Consider the following 22170-nt stretch of genomic DNA (forward strand, 5'->3'; position numbering starts at 1 on the left):
AGTGTTTTAAATAGTGACAAGGTCAGATGTGGCAGGCGGGCAGAGAATGCATTAGAAAAGAGCAAGAATGGATTCAGTGTGAGCAGTTGGTGAGGGATTTGTCTTCCTGGTGAGAAATGGTGGGCGCTGGGGACTGGTGGTGATGAACAGAAGCAATGGGTGGCCAGAGCTATGCTTAAGGAAGCTCTATCTAGCATGGTGGAGAGACTGGCTAGGAGAGGGAAGAGCAGTTTGGAGGCTCAGGAAATAACCAATGAAGATCTGAACTATGATGCTCATAATGAAAATGAAATGGAAATCATGGTGGGAATTAAGAGACTCTGGGTGGAATAGATACATATAGTAAACAACCGGTGGCACTTACAATGCATTGGGCATTGTTCTGAATGCTTTATCATATACTAGAGGCCCAGTGCACGAATTCAGCCTGGCCTGCAGGATTGGGCCAAAACCAGTTCTCTGACATCGCCAGAGGGGTCCCGGATTGTGAGAGGGTGCAGGCCAGGCCAAGGAACCCCACTGGTGCACAATCAGGGCTAGGGAGGTATGTGGGAGGTTGGCCAGTGGGGGAGGGACTGTGGGAGGGCTCCAGAGCGTGTCTGGCCCATCTCACTCAGCCCTGGCCGGACCTCAGCAGCAAGCTAACGTAGTGGTCGAAGTGCCTGCCCCCTGGTGGTCAGTGCATGTCATAGTGAGCAGTTGAGCATCCTTAGCATATCATTAGCATATTATGCTTTGATTGGTTGAACGGCCGACTGGTTGACCGGACACTTAGCATATTAGGCTTTTATTATATAGGATAATCTCATAACAACTCTGTGATATAGGTGCAGTTATTATTCCTATCTGACATATGGGGCAACTGAGGCACATAGAGGTTAAATAGCTGTCCCAAGGTTACATGGACATTAAATAGTAGAACTGGGGATTCTGGTTTCACAGCAATCTCTATGTTGTAGCTCAACTTCTTTCAAGAAATCACACAAATCTACAAGGTCTAACAACTAATTGAAAGGGGAAAACATAAGGGTCTGGGAGGCCTGGAGAGTATTATGTGAAATAAGCCAGTCAGAGAAAGACAAGTGTAACATGATCTCACTCATATGTGGAATCTAATGAACAAAACAAACTAATGAACGGAGTGGATCCAGAGACATGGAAGCATGGAACAGACTGAGGAGTCCTGAGGAAAAATGTAACCAGTTTTGTACTGTTCGTTGGCAAAATTATTTTGAGTTGTTTGTCTACAAGAAGAGAACTATAGGGAGATAATTTGTCCTTCCCTCTCCTTGCAGAGGGAACATAAATAGCTTTATATAAAAATAATTTCATATTTGCAGGGAGAAGAGGTCTAATAAGTTCATCTTTAGATCTTTAGACCACTGAGTTCTCCAAGGTTTTCTCAATATAAAACCACACCTCTTCCAGGCTACCTGTACACTTACTTTTCTGACTGACACAATTTTCACCAGGACCATTGGGAAAGTATTGGCCACTTTGGGGAAATTTTGACATGAACAAGGCTGTTCATTCACGAAGTGCCTCAGATTAAAAAGAAGAAGAAAACTTTTTAAGGCGATTGCCTTGTTTGCCAAAAAGAAATACAATTTTGTTTATCCTAAGAAACAACCCCTCCTTGGTTTTTGTACTTTGGGGATTACTGAAATCTTGACGCTTTAATTGATGGCTTGATAAAATTGTCAAGGATTCAAGTTATGTCAAAACTGCTTGCTACTCTCTTTTGGGTGTATATACGTAAAGTGTACTTTTCTATATTTATATTTTTCCCACTCCTTGATGAGAGAACACAATTAACTTTTTACAAAAAACAATTTCATATTTGTCTGAAGCTGGCTTCCTCACACTTTTGCTCTTTCTTTTCCTTCTCTTGGAAAACTTTAAAGGTTAATTAATTTTAAAGAGGCCTTCAGTTGTTATATGCTCACTCTAGGAATATAGTCCAGATAAGCAGCCAAAGAAAGAAAAGAGTTATTACTCTGTGTTTCTTCTTGTTGACACTAAAAAGTATATTTATATAATGGCCTGCATAAAAGCTACCAGATAGGAAGAAAAGGCTTTAGTTTTAAGATAAAAGAAGTTTTGTCATGATTTAGTCTTAAAAATTTAGTGTCTATATATATATAAAAACCAAGTGACTGGAACGGTGAAACAACCGGAACAACCGGTCACTATGAGGCTCACTGCGGCGGCGAACTGGCTGGCCAGACCCCACCTGTACACGAGTTTGTGCACTGGGCCTCTAGTACAGTGATCGGCAAACCGCGGCTTGCGAGCCACTTGCAGCTCTTTGGCCCCTTGAGTGTGGCTCTTCCACAAAATACCACATGCAGGCGCGCACATACAATGCAATTAAAACTTCGTGGACCATGCGCAGAAGTCGGTTTTTGGAAAGGAGATAGATGAAACAGTTATACAAGACGAGTGTGGATGGGAGAGTTGGAAGGGGTCCACCTCAGCAAATGTACCTCAATCAGATTGAGGACGTTTTTAGCAAAGGCCAGCTTAGGAGTACCCTAATTAAGTTAATAACAATGTACCTACCTATATAGTTTAAGTTTAAAAAATTTGGCTCTCAAAAGAAATTTCAATCGTTGTACTGTTGATATTTGGCTCTGTTGACTAATGAGTTTGCCGACCACTGCTCTAGTACCATATAAAAATAATGTCAACAGAATAGTTAGGCTTGTTCAAGACCAGAGTTAAATTTCTTTTGATTCAAACTTCTTACATTTCCTACATTGGTTCTAGGGATTAAATAAATTACCATTGTTTTCATTACTTGCTTTAAGTAAAAAATTATATGTATAAAATTATATTCAACTAAACGGGATGATAATGAATGTCTGTTCAAAGGGTTTAATTTTACGCATTTCTGACAATGCTACAAATCACAAGAATTTGACATGTCAACTAAATTATAGTAATTTCCAGATCTTTAACTTTAAAAGTTTAGACAAATGATTAAATTAATTAATAAATAATCTTTGGATACATAGACAGTTCCTAAAAAAAGAAACAAATACAAAACCTGGTCACTAAACATAATTTTAAGTTGCACTTTTTTGCTTAAATGGATAATAGATGAACAAAACATGCAAATACATTGAATGATATCACACACACACACATACACACACACACACACAAGTTAGTTAATTGTTTTTGCTTCCTCAAATTTGTTAAAATTGTATGAAATAAGTGCTGAAGGAGAAAAAATAGGTGAATAGATTTTGTTTTTTAATTCTCTAGTTCTCTTTTGTGTCTGAAGAAAAGAAAAGTTGGTTACTTTGGTTAAATATGGCAATTAATATACTGTTTCATTACACTAGATACAATAATACTTTAAAAATGCAATGGTAATCACACACACAATGGTAATACAATTTTCTGGTTTTTATTAAGAAAGTTGTAGTTTAGTCAATGGTAAATGTATTATAATCGGTGGTTTCCTCCCTTGTAGCCCTTAGCAATGTTTTTCTTCAATACTACATGGAATTCTTAGAGAACAGAAACTCTCTCTCGAACACTTTGAATCCTTCAGCACTAGGAACTCAAGGGCCTGGCATAGAGTAAGCACTCGCTAATTATTTGTTGAATGAACAAGTGAATGATTAGTTCTGCATCTAAATGTAATTTCCCGATTCTATTACCTGGAGAAGACAAGACTGGAAAATCCCCTAATTCTTCTACATCAAGGAAAGAATAACTGCAGAGTAAAAATTATTATAGCCCTGGGCGGGTAGCTCAGTTGGTTAGAGTGTCGTCCTGATACACCAAGGTTTTGGGTTTAGTTCCCAATTAGGGCACATACAGAATTAACCAATGAATGCATGAATGGGTGGAGGAGCATGCCCCCTCTCTCTCTCTCTCTCTCTCTCTCTCTCTCTCTCTCCTCTCTCTCCTCTCTCTCTCTCAAATCAATAAATAAAAATTAAGAAAATAAAAATTATTATTAATATAGATATGTAGGTATATCTATTTTACCCATCCATCCATTCATCCATCCATCCATCCATTCTTCTACCCATCTACCTGTATTCTAGCTCCTAACTGATTAGTAAAAGAAGTGAAGAACCACAAATGTGTCTCATTTCATAAATTTGTTAATATTTGTCACCAATTTTTTTTCTTTGAAAGCAGAAACTGAGATGGGGCTTGATATGCATGATATTTATTAGGGGCCAACTTCCTGTTTGAAGGGTAGGATGTACGTTGGAGAGAGAACTGTGATATTGGCCCCCCAAAGCCTCAGGAAATGCCATGGGAAGTCCCTACCAAGAATGCCATCAGTTTATCAATAAATGGATGGAAGGGTGTGTGCTTGGGCGTGGCAACAATGTGGGGAAACCCTGACGGGAGTAACAGCTGGAGGCTGTCGGCTCACTGACTTCTAAGCAGCCTGGGCAGCAAGTCTTTCCTTGAAGTAGGACTTCTGTATTTACCAACATCTTATTTCACAAATGTACAGTCATAATTTTAAATGAGATAGATTACATTCAAATCTCCATAACAAGAATATGTATATTTTAAAAGGTGTGGAAAACATCAAAGATGTATGATGGAAACCAGTATCTTGGAAACTTACTACAAATACATTTTCTTCTCAGAGACATTGAAGTTTGAATCATTGCCATGAGGCTTCCTTTCTTTAAATTTAATGGGTAACACTTTTAGGCCAGAATGTTGATTTACTTTGTCCTAAAAGATATCCAACATTTCCATGGCAGATTGCAGCTCATGTGCTCCTTTGAGGGGTTGCGAATTTCATCTTTTCCATGACATCAGAAGCCAACTATTCAAAATAAATAAATAAATAAATAACTTAAGCAGATTCATATGGTGGCTCTGTACTTTGAAGTTTAGTGCTATTCTTTTCTGTTATAAAATGACTAGAGGCCCGATGCATGAAATTCGTGCAAGGGGCTCGGCCCTCACAGCCCCAGCTTCATCTGGAAGATCATCTGGAAGGACGTCCGGAAAGTTGTTCGGCTGTTTAGTCTAATTATCATATCAGCTCTTTATTATATAGGCTTCTTCAAACCTATTTTAAAGCAATGAAGCCAACTGCTTTATTAAAATATTTCTAGTATAATAGATATTAGTGAAGAATTTCAACATTATAAAAATTATCTTTTAGTGGAAAAACACTCCTGAATTTAAGAAGTTTTCTCTTGTGCTCTTTTTCTATCTGTGTCATTCCAGATCATTCTATTCTGTTTCTTTTTCTTTCTGACTGCATTTCTTACTATTTCTAACTAATGCTTCACATTTTTCTTTTCTAGCTTTTGCTTTCTTAGCTTACATAAATATTGTATCAATAAGATCTAGAGGCTACCAATAACACAGTAAGGGTTGATTCTGCAAAAAAAAAAAAAAAAAAAAAAGCATTAGATTCTTATAAACAATTAAAACTATCAGCCAGACCCTCAAACCTCAAGACTCTGAAGACTCAGCTGTGCACCAGTGCACCAGCATCCCTAGCTGTCATTTGAGGTTGTATTCTTTTTCTCAGCTCAGTTTATTAGATGCTATTGGAGCACTTGTTTGCCACAGACTGTGACAGGGACTAGAGGAATTAAGATAACCCTAGCCCTCCAGGATCCTGCTATCTGATGAGGGAGACATTCACAAAACAGATCATTTCAATACAAAGTTAAATGCTAACAGAGAGGTATACTCAATGTGCAATGGGAGCTCAAAGTAAAGTCACTTAGCTCAATCTAGGTGATTAAAAAAGGTTTCTAAAGACGATGACAGCAGATTTGTGTTAAAGGATGTTTAAGAGTTACCCAGCCTCTTATTACAAGCCCTCCAAGTGATTGTGATACAGGCCAAAGTTTGGGAACCACTGCCCTACATCAGCAGGGAACATTTGACAAAGCCTGGAGTGGGGTGCAGATTGGGGAGGAACTCATCTTGGGTGCAAAACTTAAGAGGGTGCTAAAATCCTCAGTAATCAAGATAAACAGTGTTTAATGAAAGATTTTTCAAGATCAAAGTTAATGCCAAAAATCCACAATGTTGTTTGTTTGAAGACTCTGTTCTTGTGCGATGGGAACAGTTGTTTCCAATCAGCTTAAGGTTCCCAGGACCTACAAAGCTGTCCCATTTCCTATCGTGCAGATCGGGTAATGCGGGGTTCAGGGGCTAGCTTCAGGGGTGTGAGACCCATGCAGTTAAACACGGTCCCCACTCCAAAGGACCCCATGCTTAGAAGGGCCCCATACTTAGTTTAATTCCCTCCTGTCACTGTCTTGAAATTCTTCATTAATTTTTGAAGAAGGAGTCCTGTATTTTCATTTTGTACTGGGCCCTGCAAAGTTTCTCTGGAATGGCTTATGGGTGTCTTTTTTTTCCTCCTTCAAATTTTACATCAGCATGGAGTGAAGTCAGTCTTTTTGTTGTTGTTGTAGAACTTTCATTAACTTTTACACTTGGTTCAAAACATGGGAGGACATTTTGATACGTGTATATAGGGCACACATTTCCCTTCTGCCTCAGGTTCCAATATGGCTCAACACAGTACTGTTCTGGAGACATTCATGATTGTCACGACTAAGGAGTGCTACTGACATCTAGTGGATGGTGGCCAGGATGCTGCTAAACATCCTACAAGGCACAGGACAGCATCTACAACAAGGAATTAATTATCTATCAGGCCCAAAATGTCAGGATCGCTGAGGGCAAGAAACTCTGCTCTACCGGGACAAGTCGGGAGGTTGGTAACAGTGTCTTGAAATGGGGGTAGTGACAGCAAATAGGGAGCTATCTTGAACTTGATGATTAGTTAGAGGGAAAGACTCTCAGAGTTTTGCTTGCTCAGGTCACCAATTGGCACAGAGAATCCAGAAGGAAACTCTCGTTAGGTAGAAGCAAGGCAAAAAGAGGTTAAGAGTTTGAAGAAGGACATCCAAATGGAGACATCCATTTGAAGGCCAGTGTCTCAAGCTGTGAAGAGATGTTAGAACTGTCAACAGGCATTTCCATGATGGTCCTCTGCCCCACCCAAACCTCTAGCACAATTCCATCTCTCCTGCCTCAGAATGGACACCACAGGTAAGCCAGGGGGCAAGGAAGGCAATTTTGGGCTTTTTAACTCCTACATGATTTTTCTGAAATTTTTGGTAGAGAAAGTTTTGTGCATTTCAAATATGTAAGCCCCAAAATAGGGGTCCTCAAACTTTTTAAACAGGGGGCCAGTTCACTGTCCCTCAGACCGTTGGAGGGCCAGACTATAGTTTTAAAAAAAACTATGAACAAATTCCTATGCACACTGCACATATCTTATTTTGAAGTGAAAAAACAAAACGGGAACAAATACAATATTTGTATTTGCATGTGGCCCGCGGGCCGTAGTTTGAGGACCCCTGCCCTAAAGGCTCAAGGTATAGAGTTCATTGTCATAGGTAGCAGGCTGGGGTAACAGGCAAATCCAAGTACTTTTCTCTGAGATTGAAATAAAGATTCTACAGGTGGAGAAAGAGGAGAGACAAGCCAATGTGCAGGAGGGAATGGCTGGGACCATGGGATCGGACTGTGGGCACCAAATGGACAGGAGCAGAATCAGCATCAAGACCACCCCGCCCCGCCTAACCAAGCGCCAAGGAGCTGCTCTTCATGATTGCACCAACATGCTATGTCCGGGGAAAACAACCAAAGACCAGCATGCCCCTGCCTATAGACTACCCTCCATCCCAATAGCTGAGAACACGTGTAGGTCCTAGGATAGAGGGGAAAGCCCCGTCGCCTGTTCTTGGGAGAGCTGAAGGGATCCACAGTCCCTCACAGATGAACGCCGGGTGATCTCCCACTGCTTTGGTTACATTTCACAGGCAAGTTTCTCCAGAACTGTTGCTGGATGGCTTTTTTTCTTCTTTAGAGAGTGAGCTCACTTTTCACCCCAGCTATTTTCAGCCTTCTTAATTGCCATCAATAAAAGGCTTGGATTTTTCTTTGTTGTTTAAGCTTATGAAATGTACTTTCTAGCTAAAATTTTCTGTTTCCTGGTTTTTTAAACATTCGTTGGTTTGTCGATTCTTTAACTCTGCACCTCTGGGTTACTTTGAAGACAGAGATGTTGTTTTGTTCAACATCATATCCTTAGACTGTGGCACAGGGCCCAGAACATAGCAGGGGTCTGTAATGGATGCTGTGATGTGTTGCCCGGACCCCCCCCTCCCCCCCACTTTAGGACCAAGGCACTATTCCCCCAGATGCTGTTCGTGTCAGCTGTTACAGCTCACTGTCTGATCCAATAACTAGTTGATGCAGGACAGAGGTTCTGTCCCTTGCCAAGTCAACCCCAGAGCTCCTAATAGGACTGGCTAAAGCTTCTGTGGCAAATTCATCCCAGCTCTATCCTTTCTGACCAGTCGTCTCCCTCAATCCCTTACAAGGGTTGCTCTCAAGCGTGCTCTCCAGTAGCCCTCCCTCATGCAAATCTCTGCCTAGAATCTGCTTCCTGGGGAACCAATTTAAGACAACGTTTAATAAATATTTGTTGAGTAAATGGATGAAGGGACTCTTCCATTGTAAACTATGAGGTTCCTCATCCTGAGCAGAAATAACTGTGAAAAACCTCTGACCTTTATTTGTATATTTAACATTTTATTTTGTCATCTCAGGCCCTAAAAGTCAGAGCCTCATATTCAAATCATTCACCCCACTTATAAGATGGCAGTATCAGTACCCAGTTGTTTTAGTTATATTGTCACTTGACCACCAGATGGCAGGGGTGACACTTGCAAAATCTGACCTTAGGCCACCTACTTCAGAATTCAACACTAAACCCATTTAGTACCATTAATTCCTAAACTCTTTGTAATTATGGCATCATTTCATTTTGTAGGAAAGTGTCACCACATGCTTGCCCTCATTTGCATATAAAAAGAGGAGTTTGGAATATAATGGAAAGAGCCCCGGACTAAGCATCAGAACCACTGCACACTGGCCATTTGTCCCATTCGACTATGTTTCATCAACAGAATGAGACTCCCAGTCCTATATGCTCCACAGGTCTGTTGAGAGGAGGGACCACATGTGGCTGTTCCCAGGTCCAGGCCAGCTCTGGGTGTGGGGTAGGGAAGGAGTCCTGTAGGGACTTCGCCTAAGGGACGAGTGTGAATGATTGCCTCTAAGGAGAACGTTCTGATACATATGCCCTCCAGTCTAAGGCCCTCTGAAGTTTATTCCTTCTCCTGGACCAGCACAAAGTTTTCCTGCATGTTGGGGTGCAGACAGTACAGCTTATTTCTTCCAAGAATCCTCAACTCCTGACCTTCTTGTTTATCTGTGCTGAGAGCAGGAATAAGTAGCTGAGTTTGGACGAATTTCTCACGCTGCTGTGGGATGGTCACGTCACTGCTGGAATTCGCCCATTCTCACACCACTGTCCAAAGTAGAAAGAGGACCGAGAAAGTTTGGTCCAGGCTTATAAGCACCTGGGCTAGGGTAGCAGGGGCAGCTCTCACTTGGCCTGAGCCATACTACCCTCACCCCAAGAGGCCATAGCTGTCAGCTGGCCCCTGATCCACCAGAACCACGTGTGACTGAAAGGCTGTGATAAAAAAATGTGTATGTGTCGAGGATGTGCAGACAGCTTGCTACTCAGGTGTTGGAGAAATACAACTGCAGCCCAGCTAGTGAAGGAGTCTGACCTCACCGGGCACTGTATCGGGGGGAGGAGCTTCGGTGATCATGTGACACACAGAACCTACCACTTCCTCCACTTTTACTTTGGCCAAGTGGCCATTCTTCTGTTCAAATCTGGTTAAAAGTGTGGACTGTGCCAGGCACCTAGTGATCCAACCCAAAACAAGGACTACAGTCTAAATTCCAAATTGCCCCCTTGTATTTGGGCCTGTCTGGCCCAAATGAAAAGGTACACCTCATATTAAATTTGGACTTTTTCTCTTCATCTTCCCTTGTCTGGATCAATAGTGTGATTAATCTGTCATTTGTTTGGAGTATGTTATTTTTTTTAAAATTGGTTTATTAAAAGGTATTATTTTGTATGCTTATTTGGCTTGTGAAATTATTAAAATTCCCACAGTGAACCTGTACCAAATAATTTGCTTACAAAGACAGTACCAGTTTCTGGAGCATAATTTTGCTGACTCTCCCAAAACAAAACAAAATAGTTGTATATATGCAAATATTTATGTGTACTTGGTTCAAGGTATAATGCATTTATTTTTTTCTTTTAAATATATTTTTATTTATTTCAGAGAGGAAGGGAGAGGGGGAGAGGAACTGAAACATCAATGATGAGAGAGAATCATTGATTGGCTGCCTCCTACATGCCCCCTACTAGGGACGGAGTCCATAACCCAGGCATGTGCCTGACCGGTAATCTAACCTTGACCTCCTGGTTCATAGGATCAATTTATTTCTTACTATCTGTCCTGGTAAAAAAGTATTATGAAAACAATGCGGTAGAGAAAGTTCTGCACACATTCATCAACAATCCAAATCTCCAAAGGAGAGGAATGGAAACATGAATGTGGTATATTAAGCAACGGAATACTAGATAACAGCAAATGAAAGAAATACAGAGACTTGCTTTTATGGGGATGAATGTCAAAAGCAATTCTGAAGGAAGTCAAGTCCCAGAGAAAACGATTCCATGGAAAAAGCTCAAAATCAAATAAAATAAGGTTTTCTATAGTGATACAAATGTGGCAAATCTACAAAGAAAAACAAGCGAAGGTGAAATAAAATTCAGAAAAGTAATAATAAAAACTTAAGATCATCAATGTGACTAAAGGTTTGGGGAACTGGAATGTTTCTCAGTTGTTTTGCAAATTAATTGCATTTGAACAAAGCATCAGCGTCTATGCCAGATCTTTCCCCCATCCCAGCTCTTAGGGTGGTGCTCGGCACCTAATTTTTGTATTTATTTTCCGTGTAAACGATGCATCCTAAATAGTGGGTAACTTTCATGGCTATCGTCTGGCAACGCTCCGACAATAGCACTTATCTATTTGCTGAATGAATCGTTGGCGTACGTTAGCTCATTCAATATTTCTCATTTTCGTCAAAATTCAAGATTCCTATTGTGGCTGCAATTCAAAGCCAGCCCCACCCCCTACCCACTCTTGCAGGCTTTTACATTGCTAGGCTCCTTGTTCCCGAGTGGCGGAGGCAGTTTCCTCCTCCTCTCTGCGCTGAACAAGCCGAGTGGGACAAGGTCGACTGTCTGCGTTAAGGAAAAGGTGTTCCCACCATTGGGATGTGGGGGGGACCACAGTCTAAGCTGCCCTCCGGGGACTGAGGTGGGCGGATTCCAACCTGCCAGGCTAGTCCCAGCGCCGGAGGGCAGCTACCGCGCACTCCTCAAAGTCCGAGTCTAACCAAATCTCCACTCTGACTTCCGCTCCCCGGTGACATCACGACCTTTCCGGACTCCTGATTGGAGGGTTCCATGAGCACAATTCTCGCGAAGACTCCTCCGACAGGTCCTCCTGTTTCCCTCCTGTCGCCGCGACCCGGTAGTCGACAGACCACGTTGAGAGCCGCCGAGACACCGTAGAACTGTACGAGCTTCCGGGATTCACCTCGGCGGCGGCGACTCTTCTCTGACGCCCACGGGCACGAGGTTTGGATCTCAGGCGTCCTGTCTGCCAGGCCCGCGGTGGCGCGTGACTCTCCATCGCTGGGTTAGGGGCCACCAGGTGACTGACACCAAGTCCCGTTCTTTAGCATCGCGAGATGTAGTGTCGGTTGGGGGGGGGGGGGGACTGATTGCTGGTCGCTTAGGTTTCCTGGGAGACAGCATTTTAACCAATACTTTCCCCACCCCGCCCTGTCATTCCACGGACTCCACACGGTTGGAAAATTGCCTAGAGAATGTTTGTGGGAGTCAGCCAGGAAGATGTAGGGTTGAAAGGGAAGCTGCCACGGGAACCCAGGAGGAGTTTGATTGCTGAGCATCTTCTGGCCACTTAAGCAGTGCCTTTCGGTGGGCGTGGGGTTTCCCTACGCGGGAGGCCGCATTCATCGGGACAAACGTGTAGGCACCCATTGAACGCGCATAAGCTCGGCGCTTTTTTTCTGTATAGTGTCGAAGTTCCCAAGATCAAATCCTGCTGCAAACTTGCTCCCCATTTACCAGAGAATAGCCTCCCCAGTTATCTGTCTCTGTCCCTTCTAAACTTTGATCAATGATCTCCATTTTTATTACTCTTTTATGTTAAGTGGCTTTTCACATGCCATTGCTATATTGAGATCTTCTTTTGCAAATGGACCATAGTTCATTAGTGTCAAGACTAGCTTGTCACTTACATATAGAATATACTTTAGATACTAGGTAGTTCACCTTTCTGCCGTTAAAAGCGTGCATCACTTCTAGAACATCTCTGGTACATGTTTGTTAATTAATTCACATGTTTTTACCTAATATTTATCAAGCACCCTAATAGGCACCAGGTACTGTTTTAGGAATTGAGAATTAAAACAGTGGACAAACCAGGTAAAAGTTGCTGCTTTCATGGAGTTTACGACTAGGGAGCACAGACAATATACACATAAACCAGTCAGTGTCATTTCAGGCAGTAGTAAATGCTATGAAGAAAAAGTAATGGAAATTGTGGGTGAGTAGGAATGGTGGCATTTTACTTATTCTTAAACACTTTAAAAATTAATTTTTAGAGAGAGAGACACATTAATTTGTTGTTCCACTTATGTATGCATTCATTGGTTGCCTCTTGTATGTGCCCTGACAAGAGATCGAACCCACAACCTTGGAGTATCGGACAATGTTCTAAACAACTGAGCTACCCAACCAGGGCTAGGAATGGTGGCATTTTAGATAGAATGGTCACAGAAGAGTTCTCTTGGGAGGCTTTATTCTAGAAGAGACCTGAAGGAGTAGCCTTGCAAGGATCTGGTGGAATGAGCGTTAACAGGCAACGGTATCAGGACATGCAAAGGCCTTTAGGTAGGAATAAGAGCAGCGGGAAGAGCTGAGCCCCTGAGATGGTGAAGAGAAGATTAACTTGAAGTGTAGGGAAAGTCAGGACCAGATATTTAGGTCCTTGAAGGCCAAAGTTTCAAGTTTGGATTTTATTCTACGTGTTAATCGGCAGCCTTTGGAAAGATGGAGAGAGTAATTAGATTTGATTCAAGTTTTTAAAAAAGATTGCTTGGATGACTGTGAAGAGAACGGAATTTTCAGAAGCCAGGGTAGAAGTGAGGAGACCAGTTAGGAGGCTATAACAGGAGTCCAAATGAAAAGGGATATTCCCAATGTTGGGAATTCTTTGTTTAAAAGGCAGCCCATTCTATACTTGGAACATGGAGGTCTTCCTCTAAATTGAGCTGAAATTTGCCTCCCTGAAGCTTGTCCTTTTTCTAATCTGTAACAAACAACATCTACACCCCTTTTCTCCTAACCAGTCCAGCCGCCATTTAAGACACTTGTCCTGTCCTCTTTTCTCCAGACCACCTTTGATTAACTAAGCTCTTCTCCGAAGGCAGTGCTTTCTAGGCCCTTCAGACGCCTGGTTGGTCTTTGGAAGCTCCATTATTCATTATGGATCTTTTTAAAAAATATATATATTTCATTGATTTTTTTACAGAGAGGAAGGGAGAGGGATAGAGAGTTAGAAACATCGACAAGAGAGAAACATGGATCAGCTGCCTCCTGCACACCCCCCACTGGGGATGTGCCCGCAACCAAGGTACATGCCCTTGACCGGAATCGAACCTGGGACCTTTCAGTCTGCAGGCTGACGCCCCATCCACCGAGCCAAACCGGTCAAGGCCATTATGGATCTTTAAGATGTGGCCACCATCACTGCACCTAATGCTCTACATGTCACCTGACTTGTGGGATGACCAAGGGATCATGCACTCCCTTAATCCATCTGACTTCTAACATGCTTTTTAGCAGTCATATTGTGCTGTTGGCTCACAATGAGCTGTTTCAAACAACATATCGAACTGTTTCAAATCACATTTCACCTCCTCCTGCACCCTCATTCTGCATTTCTATATTATGTTTTTCTAATCTGAATGCAGCATTTTACATTTATTTCTAGTTCATCTTGGTAAATTTATTCTAGTTCATTGGGCTGTTTTTTAATCCTGATCCCATCATCCAACATGTCCTCCCAGCTTTGTATCTTTTATAAATTAACATTGCATTCTTTTACAAATTCACTATGTTATGTCCTCTAATGTCTGCATCATATAGATTGCTAAAAATGTTAACTGCACCAAGAAAAGAGCCCTGTGTAGCATTTCCCTAGTGACTTCTCTCCAGATGGCATGGTATGATTAGTGTGTATTTTTCAAGTACATTTGTTCAGTACATGATGAACCCAAGGAACTAAAATAAACTCTGTTAACTAAAAGCAAACTCACAAGGACAGTATGCACATTTTTTTTTAATTAAATACTTTGCACAAATCAGGATATAGTATATTATGATATCTCCTGATCTGTCAGTCTAAGAAGTTACTGAGGTTAGTTAGATAGACTTTATTTTTGGAAAACCATGCTGGTTTCTTTTGTTATTATTAAAGTGAAGGCTTGCTGTATTTTAAAATACAAAGACTGGCCTATATTAGGTAAAATTAACTATAGACAATAATAAACTCTTCTTGAGCTTAAAGTTTTTCTTTTTCAAAGCAGAAATCCTTAGACCAGTGGTTCTCAACCGATAGCAACTTTGCTCCCCAGGGAATCATGAGGCAATAACTGGAGATATTTTTTGGTTGTCACAACTTGGTGTGAGGGAGATGCTACTAACATCTACTCGGTACAGGCCAGGGATGTGTTAATCATCCTACAGTGCACAGGACAACAACTCCACAGCAAAAAGTTATCTGACCTAACATGTTCATAGTGCTAAGGTTCGGGAACTGCATTAGGACAACACCTTAAACTCTTCTTTCGTGCAGTGGCTGCTTTCTTTTAAAATGGTGGTAAAGAAGAGGAAAGAAATACAAGTTACTGCATTGACCGTTTGTCATCAGGACCTTGAAACTTTGAGAAGTAAGTGATTTCTGACTATTTCTTTTCTAGGTTGCAAATAGAGTATTTTATGTCTGGGACTTCATATCACCTAATGTGCACACTTGCTATTTTTTTTCCCATGTTCTTTATATTCAGTTTTGGATGTAAAATGGTTTTCTTAAAATACTGTTTCAGGCTAAGTTCTGCCTGGTGTTTTGGGTTTATAAATACTTAAATTTTATAGAATGCGTAACAAAGGCAAACTCATATCCATATACTGTTAAATCACTGAAGAAATTTTTGTGTGTATGTTATATAGCTTTGGCTGATGTGGAAAGAGAAAATCTGGCGTCTTTGCTGTTACATTGTGTACAACTCACCGATGGAGTGTCACAAATTCGTTATGTTAAACAGGTAAGGCCGAATTGATATTCTTGGATATATCTTGAAGATTATCATGCTGTTATGGACTTTTAAATTTAATTGATAAGTTTTGAGTCCTGATTATTTAATATTAATATAGCATTAGAGAAAAGGTTTTTCTTTCTGTTTATTGTATGTATTTTTATTCAAAGTAGCAACAGAAGCCATATTCAGGCTTCTGTCACCATTGGAGCTGTAAGTAGATAGGATAATGTGATAACTATACATACCTTTGTGGCGATAAATTTTTAAAAAATGATTTCTGTTAATCAGAATCTTCAAAACTTGTTTAGCAGGCACATTAAAAAGTTAATTTAAAATGTAAAGACTGTCCTTACTAGTATTTCAATATTAGGATTTATCATTTGAACTTGCATAATATTTTTTTGGAAAGCAATTAAATGCATTATTGGTTTTCAGTTGTGCTACAGAATTCCTGTACCTTAAGCCATTGACAGGTCTGTAATTCTCAATGGAGGTGGGTCTGGAGGGTAAAGTGGGAGTTGGGGGGCATGTTAATAAAGTTAATAAATACTGAAATAGGTGTTTAAATCAGTATCCTTAACAATGCGGAGTAGAAAATATTTCACATGATAATTGAGAATTAAAAGAGTAGTTGAATCCATGTTACTTTGTTATGCTTGATATTTTAAAAAATTACTATGACTTTGAATTTTTTGGATTATAGATTGTGCCTTTACTGGAGAAGGCAGATAAAAACGGCATGTGTGATCCCACTATTAGAAGTTGCCTGGATATTTTAGCAGGCATTTATCTTTCTTTGAGTCTAAAGAATCCCTTGAAGAAAGTCTTGGCAAGGTAAGAAGAAAAGGAAGGGAATTGGGCCATATAAACGTTCAATTTGATAAAAAATAACCAATATTAAATATTCTTTGCCTGGTTTGGTTTTAGACTTGGGACTGTTTGTTTATACACCAAAACCACACTTTTATTTACTATAGTTTGATAATGTAGTTTATATGTTAGAGTAAGTCATCTCTCTAGAGCAAGCATGTCAAACTTGCGGCCTGCGGGCTGCATGACTCATTTATTTGGCCTGTGTTAGCCTTTGAGTTTGACATGCTTGCTTTAGCAGCGGTTCTCAACCTATGGGTCGCGACCCCTTTGGCGGTCGAATGACCCTTTCATAGGGGTCACCTAAGACCATCCTGCATATCAGATATTTACATTATGATTCATAACAGTAGCAACATTACAGTTATGAAGTAGCAACGAACATAATTTTATGGTTGGGTCACAACATGAGGACCTGTATTTAAAGGGCCAGAAGGTTGAGAACCACTGCTCTAGTGGCTCTTCTTTTTCAGAATATTTCCATTTTTGATTTTTTTTCTTCTAGAAAAACTTCAGGACGGTTTAGCCAGATTTGAAAAAAATGCGTACTGGTTTTGATTTAGATTAATTGATGTAAAATTTAATTTAATTTATTCATTCAGTAAATTTTTACTGATCACCTACTATGTGTCAAAGTATTCTTCTAGGCTTTGGGGATATAGTGAATAAGTCTAGAATGAAGGTTACATTCTAAGAGGAATAGAAAATACACAAAATAAAGAAGCGAAATATATAGAATTAGGTGGTATGAGTGCTGTAGAGAAAAATAAAGCAGAGAAGAGGGTAGGGAGACCCAAGGATGGGATGAGGGTTAGAGTTAAAACATAGTGGTCACTTTAGATGTCTTTGCTCAGTTAGTGATAGGGTGATATTTGAAATTGACCCAAAACAGATGAGGGGATGATTATTGGTTATATTTGAAGGAAACTGTTCCAGGTGGAGGAAGTAGCAAGAGCAAAGGCTTTGGCATGTTGTTGGAACAAAGGAAGACCATGTAGCTAGAGATAGTGAACAAGGATCAAATGAGAAGTAACGGTGGGACCAGATCGACAGTGTCTTACAAGTCATTGTAAGCACTTTGTTCATTACTTCGGGTGGGACATTACTGGATGATTTCAGGTAGAGGAATAATATGATGTTTTGGTAATAGCACTCTGGTTACTCTGTTGAGGATACTCTAAGTTATTTTCTGGCAGTATTGAAAAGGGCTGGTTCAATAATTCCTTCATGTGTAATGATTCCTCTCCTTCTTCACATATCCTTATGACAACTACTGAGTTGTCACGATTTTCAATATTTGCTTCTTTTTCTAGCTCACTAAATTGCCTGCCTGAATTTTTTCTTTCTGAGGCCATACAAAGTTTTACTTCTCGTCTTCAGGAAGAATTGAATACTACTGATCTATACTCTTATAGGAAAGTAATTGACAATATATCTTCCTGTATGGAGAACTTTAAGTTGGGTAAGCCAGCTCTTTTCTAGTAATTTTCCTGGTTAACACCAGTCACTACATCATTGTTTTTAAGTGATGTTAATTTTGGTGCTGAAACTTCTTACCAGTGTTAATTTTCTCTCTCACAGGTATAACAAGCATTAATAATCTTCTTGAAAATGGTAAGTCCTATTATTTTATTTTATTCTGAGAGGTGACTGCTTGTATGAGTCATTTTGGAACAGGTTCTTATAAGTTTCTTGGCAGTAGATAGAGTACTGCAGATAACTAAGGTATATCATGTTCCTTTCTTTTAAATTTCTACTTTTATACTATGATATCATTTTAGGTAACAGCGATTTAAAATATTTTCTTGTTCTGAAGTTAAAGTTCAAAGTTTTTAAATTCTGTTTTATCAGTATATTCTTTTCCTTTCAGTGCTTCATTTTCTACAGAAGAGTTTAATTGAAATCACAGAAGAAAATAGGCAAGTGTTACATGTCTGCATGCTTGTGCATACTTGCAGTTGTACATTGTCTTTGTACAAAGGAAAATTTTTAAAAGTTCTATAATGTGCTCCTTTCTATCCCTCTCCATAAATGTTAGACCAGAGTATTTAAATTTACTTTTTAGAGGTTTGACATTTAATTTTTAAAAATATAAGTTACTATGAGACTAAATGAGAAAGGGAAGAATTTATTTATTTATTTATTTATTTTGTTGTTGATCCTCGTCTGAGGGTATTTTTTCCATTGATTTTCAGGGAGAATGGAAGGGAGGAAGAGAGAGAGAGAAACATCAATGTGAGAGAGACATATTGATTGGTTGCTTCCCACGCTGGTCCCAATCAGGGCTGGGGATAGAACCTGCAACCCAGCTACGTGCTTTTTTTTTTTTTTTTTTTTTAAATATATATTTTATTGATTTTTTACAGAGAGGAAGGGAGAGAGAGCTAGAGAGTTAGAAACATTGATGAGAGAGAAACATCCATCAGCTGCCTCCTGCACACCCCCCACTGGGGATGTGCCCGCAACCCAGGTACATGCCCTTGACCGGAATCGAACCTGGGACCTTTCAGTCCGCAGGCCGATGCTCTATCCACTGAGCCAAACCGGTTTCGGCCAGCTACGTGCTTTTGACAGGGAATTGAACATGCGACCGTTTGGTCTATAGGCCGATGCTCTAACCTCTGAGAAAAACCAGCCAGAGCAGAAAGGGAAGAACTCTTTCCTCTACCTGAAAGTTTCTTTTTCATAGCATCCTGTTCTTAGTTTGTGGATGAAATACTCTCTGTAATCTTTCTGAAGATATTAATGATATTAATATCAGCTTTTTAAAGTATTTTATCTTTACATAGCTTCTATTTCTTCCAAGTTGCTTTTTTTCTCTTTGCTGCTTTGGTCGCTATATTTATTGCTAGAAGCTTTCCTCAGAAGTCCGGTGATCCTAGGCTGAGCACTCATGTTTAAGAATGGGGCACTGAGAGTTGATATGAATTTCTGTGCACATGGGTGTGGTTGATTACAGGTTTTATTGTGGGTTAACCAGTTGGGCTCTTTCTTTGGGGAACCCCTAATGTCAGTCTTTTTGCATGGGTAGTAGACTAACCATGGAAGAATCTTCAAAACCATTGGCTTAATATTCTGATTATTGGGTCTGAATGCTGAAGTCCTGGCATTTGGCATTTATTTTGCATATATTTACCTAATTTCTGTTTGTAATATGGTATTGCTACTTTTTCTGTGTGTGCTGTCTTCCTGTCCGGACACTTGATGTTTTACAGTCCCTAGAGGTAGACCAGTTGTTTGCTGGCTTGGAGGTATGATCCATTGTTTTTATTTTATTTCACCAAACTTGTTGTCAGTCTTCCTGTTTTCAGCCCTACATTTACCTCCACATCAAGAAGTACCTGGTGCCCACAATTTCTTAGGCTTTTGGGCCTGCAAATTAGGTAGCTTCTGGATTTGTTCTCTGGCTTAGTAGTCACTTTTCTTGATTTTGCTAAGTTAGCTATGACTTATCCATCTGCTTTGTAGCTTTTACAATTGTATTATTGTCTCATTGTCTATTTGTTGTTCTTGTGTATTTATGTCTCTTTATGTTTCAAATACCTTGGGTGTTGGTTCAGGGAGGTTCTGGGGAGAGTAGGAGTAATATCTGTGGGCTGTCCTTAACCCAAGGTCTCCTTTTGCCTTACAAAGAAGGAGCTCCTTCTCTGTCACCTTTTAGGCTCTTCTTTCTCAGTTTATCTCTTAAATGTGGGTTCTGTCCTTTTAATTCTCTTTGTTAGACTATTTAATATCATCCACTTCTTTGATATCAGCCATTATCTCTGTACTTATGATTTCCAGATTTATCATTCCAACTTAGCTCTCTTCCCTGAGCATTAGATTTATATAGTCAGTTATGTATCTTAACTTGAATATTTTGCATGTGTCTCAAGTTCAATGTGTCCAAAAGAGAATTCACAGTCTTTTTATCCCTTCCCATAACCTATAGTATCCTGTATTCATTCTACTTTCTGTCTGTTTGAATTTGCATGTTCTAGATACCCCAATAAATGGAATACAATATTTGTCTTCTTGTGTCTGGCTTATTTCAATTATATTTTAAAGGTTAGTCTATGTTATAACATGTATTACAATTTCATTCCTTTTTTTGGCTGAATAATATTCATATATACATATACTAGTATATATCACAGTTTTGTTTATCCGTTTATCTGTTGATGGACATTTGGGTTATTTCTATCTTTTGGCTAATTTGAATAACGCTGTTATAAACATTGGTAGACCAGGGTCTGCTTGAATCCCTATTTTCAATTGTTTTGGTCATATACCCAGGAGTAGAATGCTGGGTGATATGGTAATTCTATATTTAACTTTTTGAGAAACCCCAACTGTTTTCCCTGACTTCTGTTTTCATATTATCACTCTGTGTTCTGCTCTGTTGAGAATTGGCTTAGAGGAGCAAAGATAGAAGCTGGGAGACCAATTAGGATGCTATTGTAGTAACCCAAGGGAGAGAGATGAGAGTGGCCAGGCTAGGAGTAGCAGTGGAGGTGGTCTGATTCTGGGCATATTTTGAAGGAAGGTAGAGCCAACAGGGTGGAATGAAGAGAGAAGTCAAGGATGATTACAAAGTTTTTGTAGTTTAGAGATCCCAGCAGGTGGAACAGGCTTGGAGTTAAAGATAGGTTCATGCAGTTTGAGGTGTCTGTTAGACATCCACATGAAGATAGTGAGTAGGAAGCTTCAGATACATGTCTGGAATTATAAGGAGAGGTCTGGGCTGGAGATAACAATTTGGGAATTGACAGCATACAGATTATAATCTAAAGCTAATGAATTAGCTAGATGAGATCAGCATCAGGGGAATGAATTAGATGGACAAAAAAGAGGACTAGGGTCTGAGTCATGGAGAGCTCTAACATAAAGAGTTCATGGAGAACAGCATGAACTAGCCAAGGTGTCTAAGAAGTGATGGTGAAGCAGGAGAAAGTCAGGTTAAGAAAGTGTATCAAGGCTGAGGCAGTGTTGACGTTTATAATTTGTTGTTCATTTTTAATTTGTTATTCTTACACTAAAAAAGAGAAGTGAGGCTAGTCATTGGCTGGAAAGAGGCAAATGTTGCAGCAAGTTAAGAGTGTTGAAAATTTTCAATAAATGTCTACATAATTGGAATGTACATGAAACTAGAAGAGAAAGGCATAAATGTCTGCTATAATCTAAAATGGAATTTGGCCCTTTGATTGAGGAATGTGCTATTTTGAAGAGTGATAGAAATGGTGACATTTTTATTTGACTTTTCTTTTGTAATGATGTCTTTTCTTCATTGTAGAAAATTTGCTGGAAATCATATTGTTCAAACGCAGTTGATGAATGACTTATTGGTAGGCATTAGAGTTTCAGTAATGTTAGTACAGAAAGTTCAAGGCCTCCAGAGAATTAATTCAAACGTTTCCAGTTCTCCCACATGGCAGAGTATGTGTGAACTGCTGAGTATTTTTACCAAGTTTTTAAATGATGGTAAGTGTAAAAAAACTGATGATTGTAATTGTCACTCAATTTTTGCTAATAATGGTATGAAATATATGATACTTAACAGAGATGTAGAACTTCTCCTTCCTCAGCCCCTCAAAGTGGGGAAAGGCCTGGGATTACAAGGTTTTAATGCTTTTTCTTTCAAATGTGCCAATCAGCAAGGGATAAGGTTGAAGGATTTTTCTAAGTGTGTGCATGTATTGTATATAAAGAAGAAAACCTAACATTCTTAGTGTTGAAAGGCTACAGTCTTTAAGCAGCAAAAGAAAATTCTGGAGAAGAAATTTCAAAATTTGGAAGGAAGGTATGGAAAAATTGGTGTAATCCACACATTTCTCCTTAGCAGCAGGTATTATCTCAGCTAGTGACAGTAGTCATTGTGAGGCTGGTCATTATGCCTCTTTAAACTCATATGTTGCTTCTGTTCATGTGAACTGT

The 22170-nt window shown here is 39.8% G+C and overlaps 1 protein-coding gene and 1 pseudogene across 2 annotated transcripts in view; both read left to right on the forward strand.

Moving 5' to 3' along the window:
* Nucleotides 1-22170, forward strand: part of LOC308525747 (ferritin light chain-like) — a 1112779-nt pseudogene that overhangs the window by 586371 nt on the left and 504238 nt on the right. The gene's annotated exons all lie outside the window — the stretch shown is intronic.
* The window catches only part of THADA (THADA armadillo repeat containing), a 304865-nt gene continuing 294200 nt past the window's right edge, over nt 11506-22170 (forward strand). Inside the window, exons 1-8 of the mRNA XM_081101482.1 lie at nt 11506-11693; nt 14925-15018; nt 15299-15393; nt 16091-16221; nt 17571-17719; nt 17839-17871; nt 18128-18176; nt 21530-21717. Of these exons, the coding sequence (XP_080957608.1) occupies nt 14943-15018; nt 15299-15393; nt 16091-16221; nt 17571-17719; nt 17839-17871; nt 18128-18176; nt 21530-21717 (721 nt within the window). The 5' untranslated portion in view covers nt 11506-11693; nt 14925-14942. The remainder of the gene's footprint in view (nt 11694-14924; nt 15019-15298; nt 15394-16090; nt 16222-17570; nt 17720-17838; nt 17872-18127; nt 18177-21529; nt 21718-22170) is intronic.

Source organism: Myotis nattereri (assembly GCF_964212035.1).
Source record: "Myotis nattereri genome assembly, chromosome: 10".
Classification (NCBI taxonomy): Eukaryota; Metazoa; Chordata; class Mammalia; order Chiroptera; family Vespertilionidae; genus Myotis; species Myotis nattereri.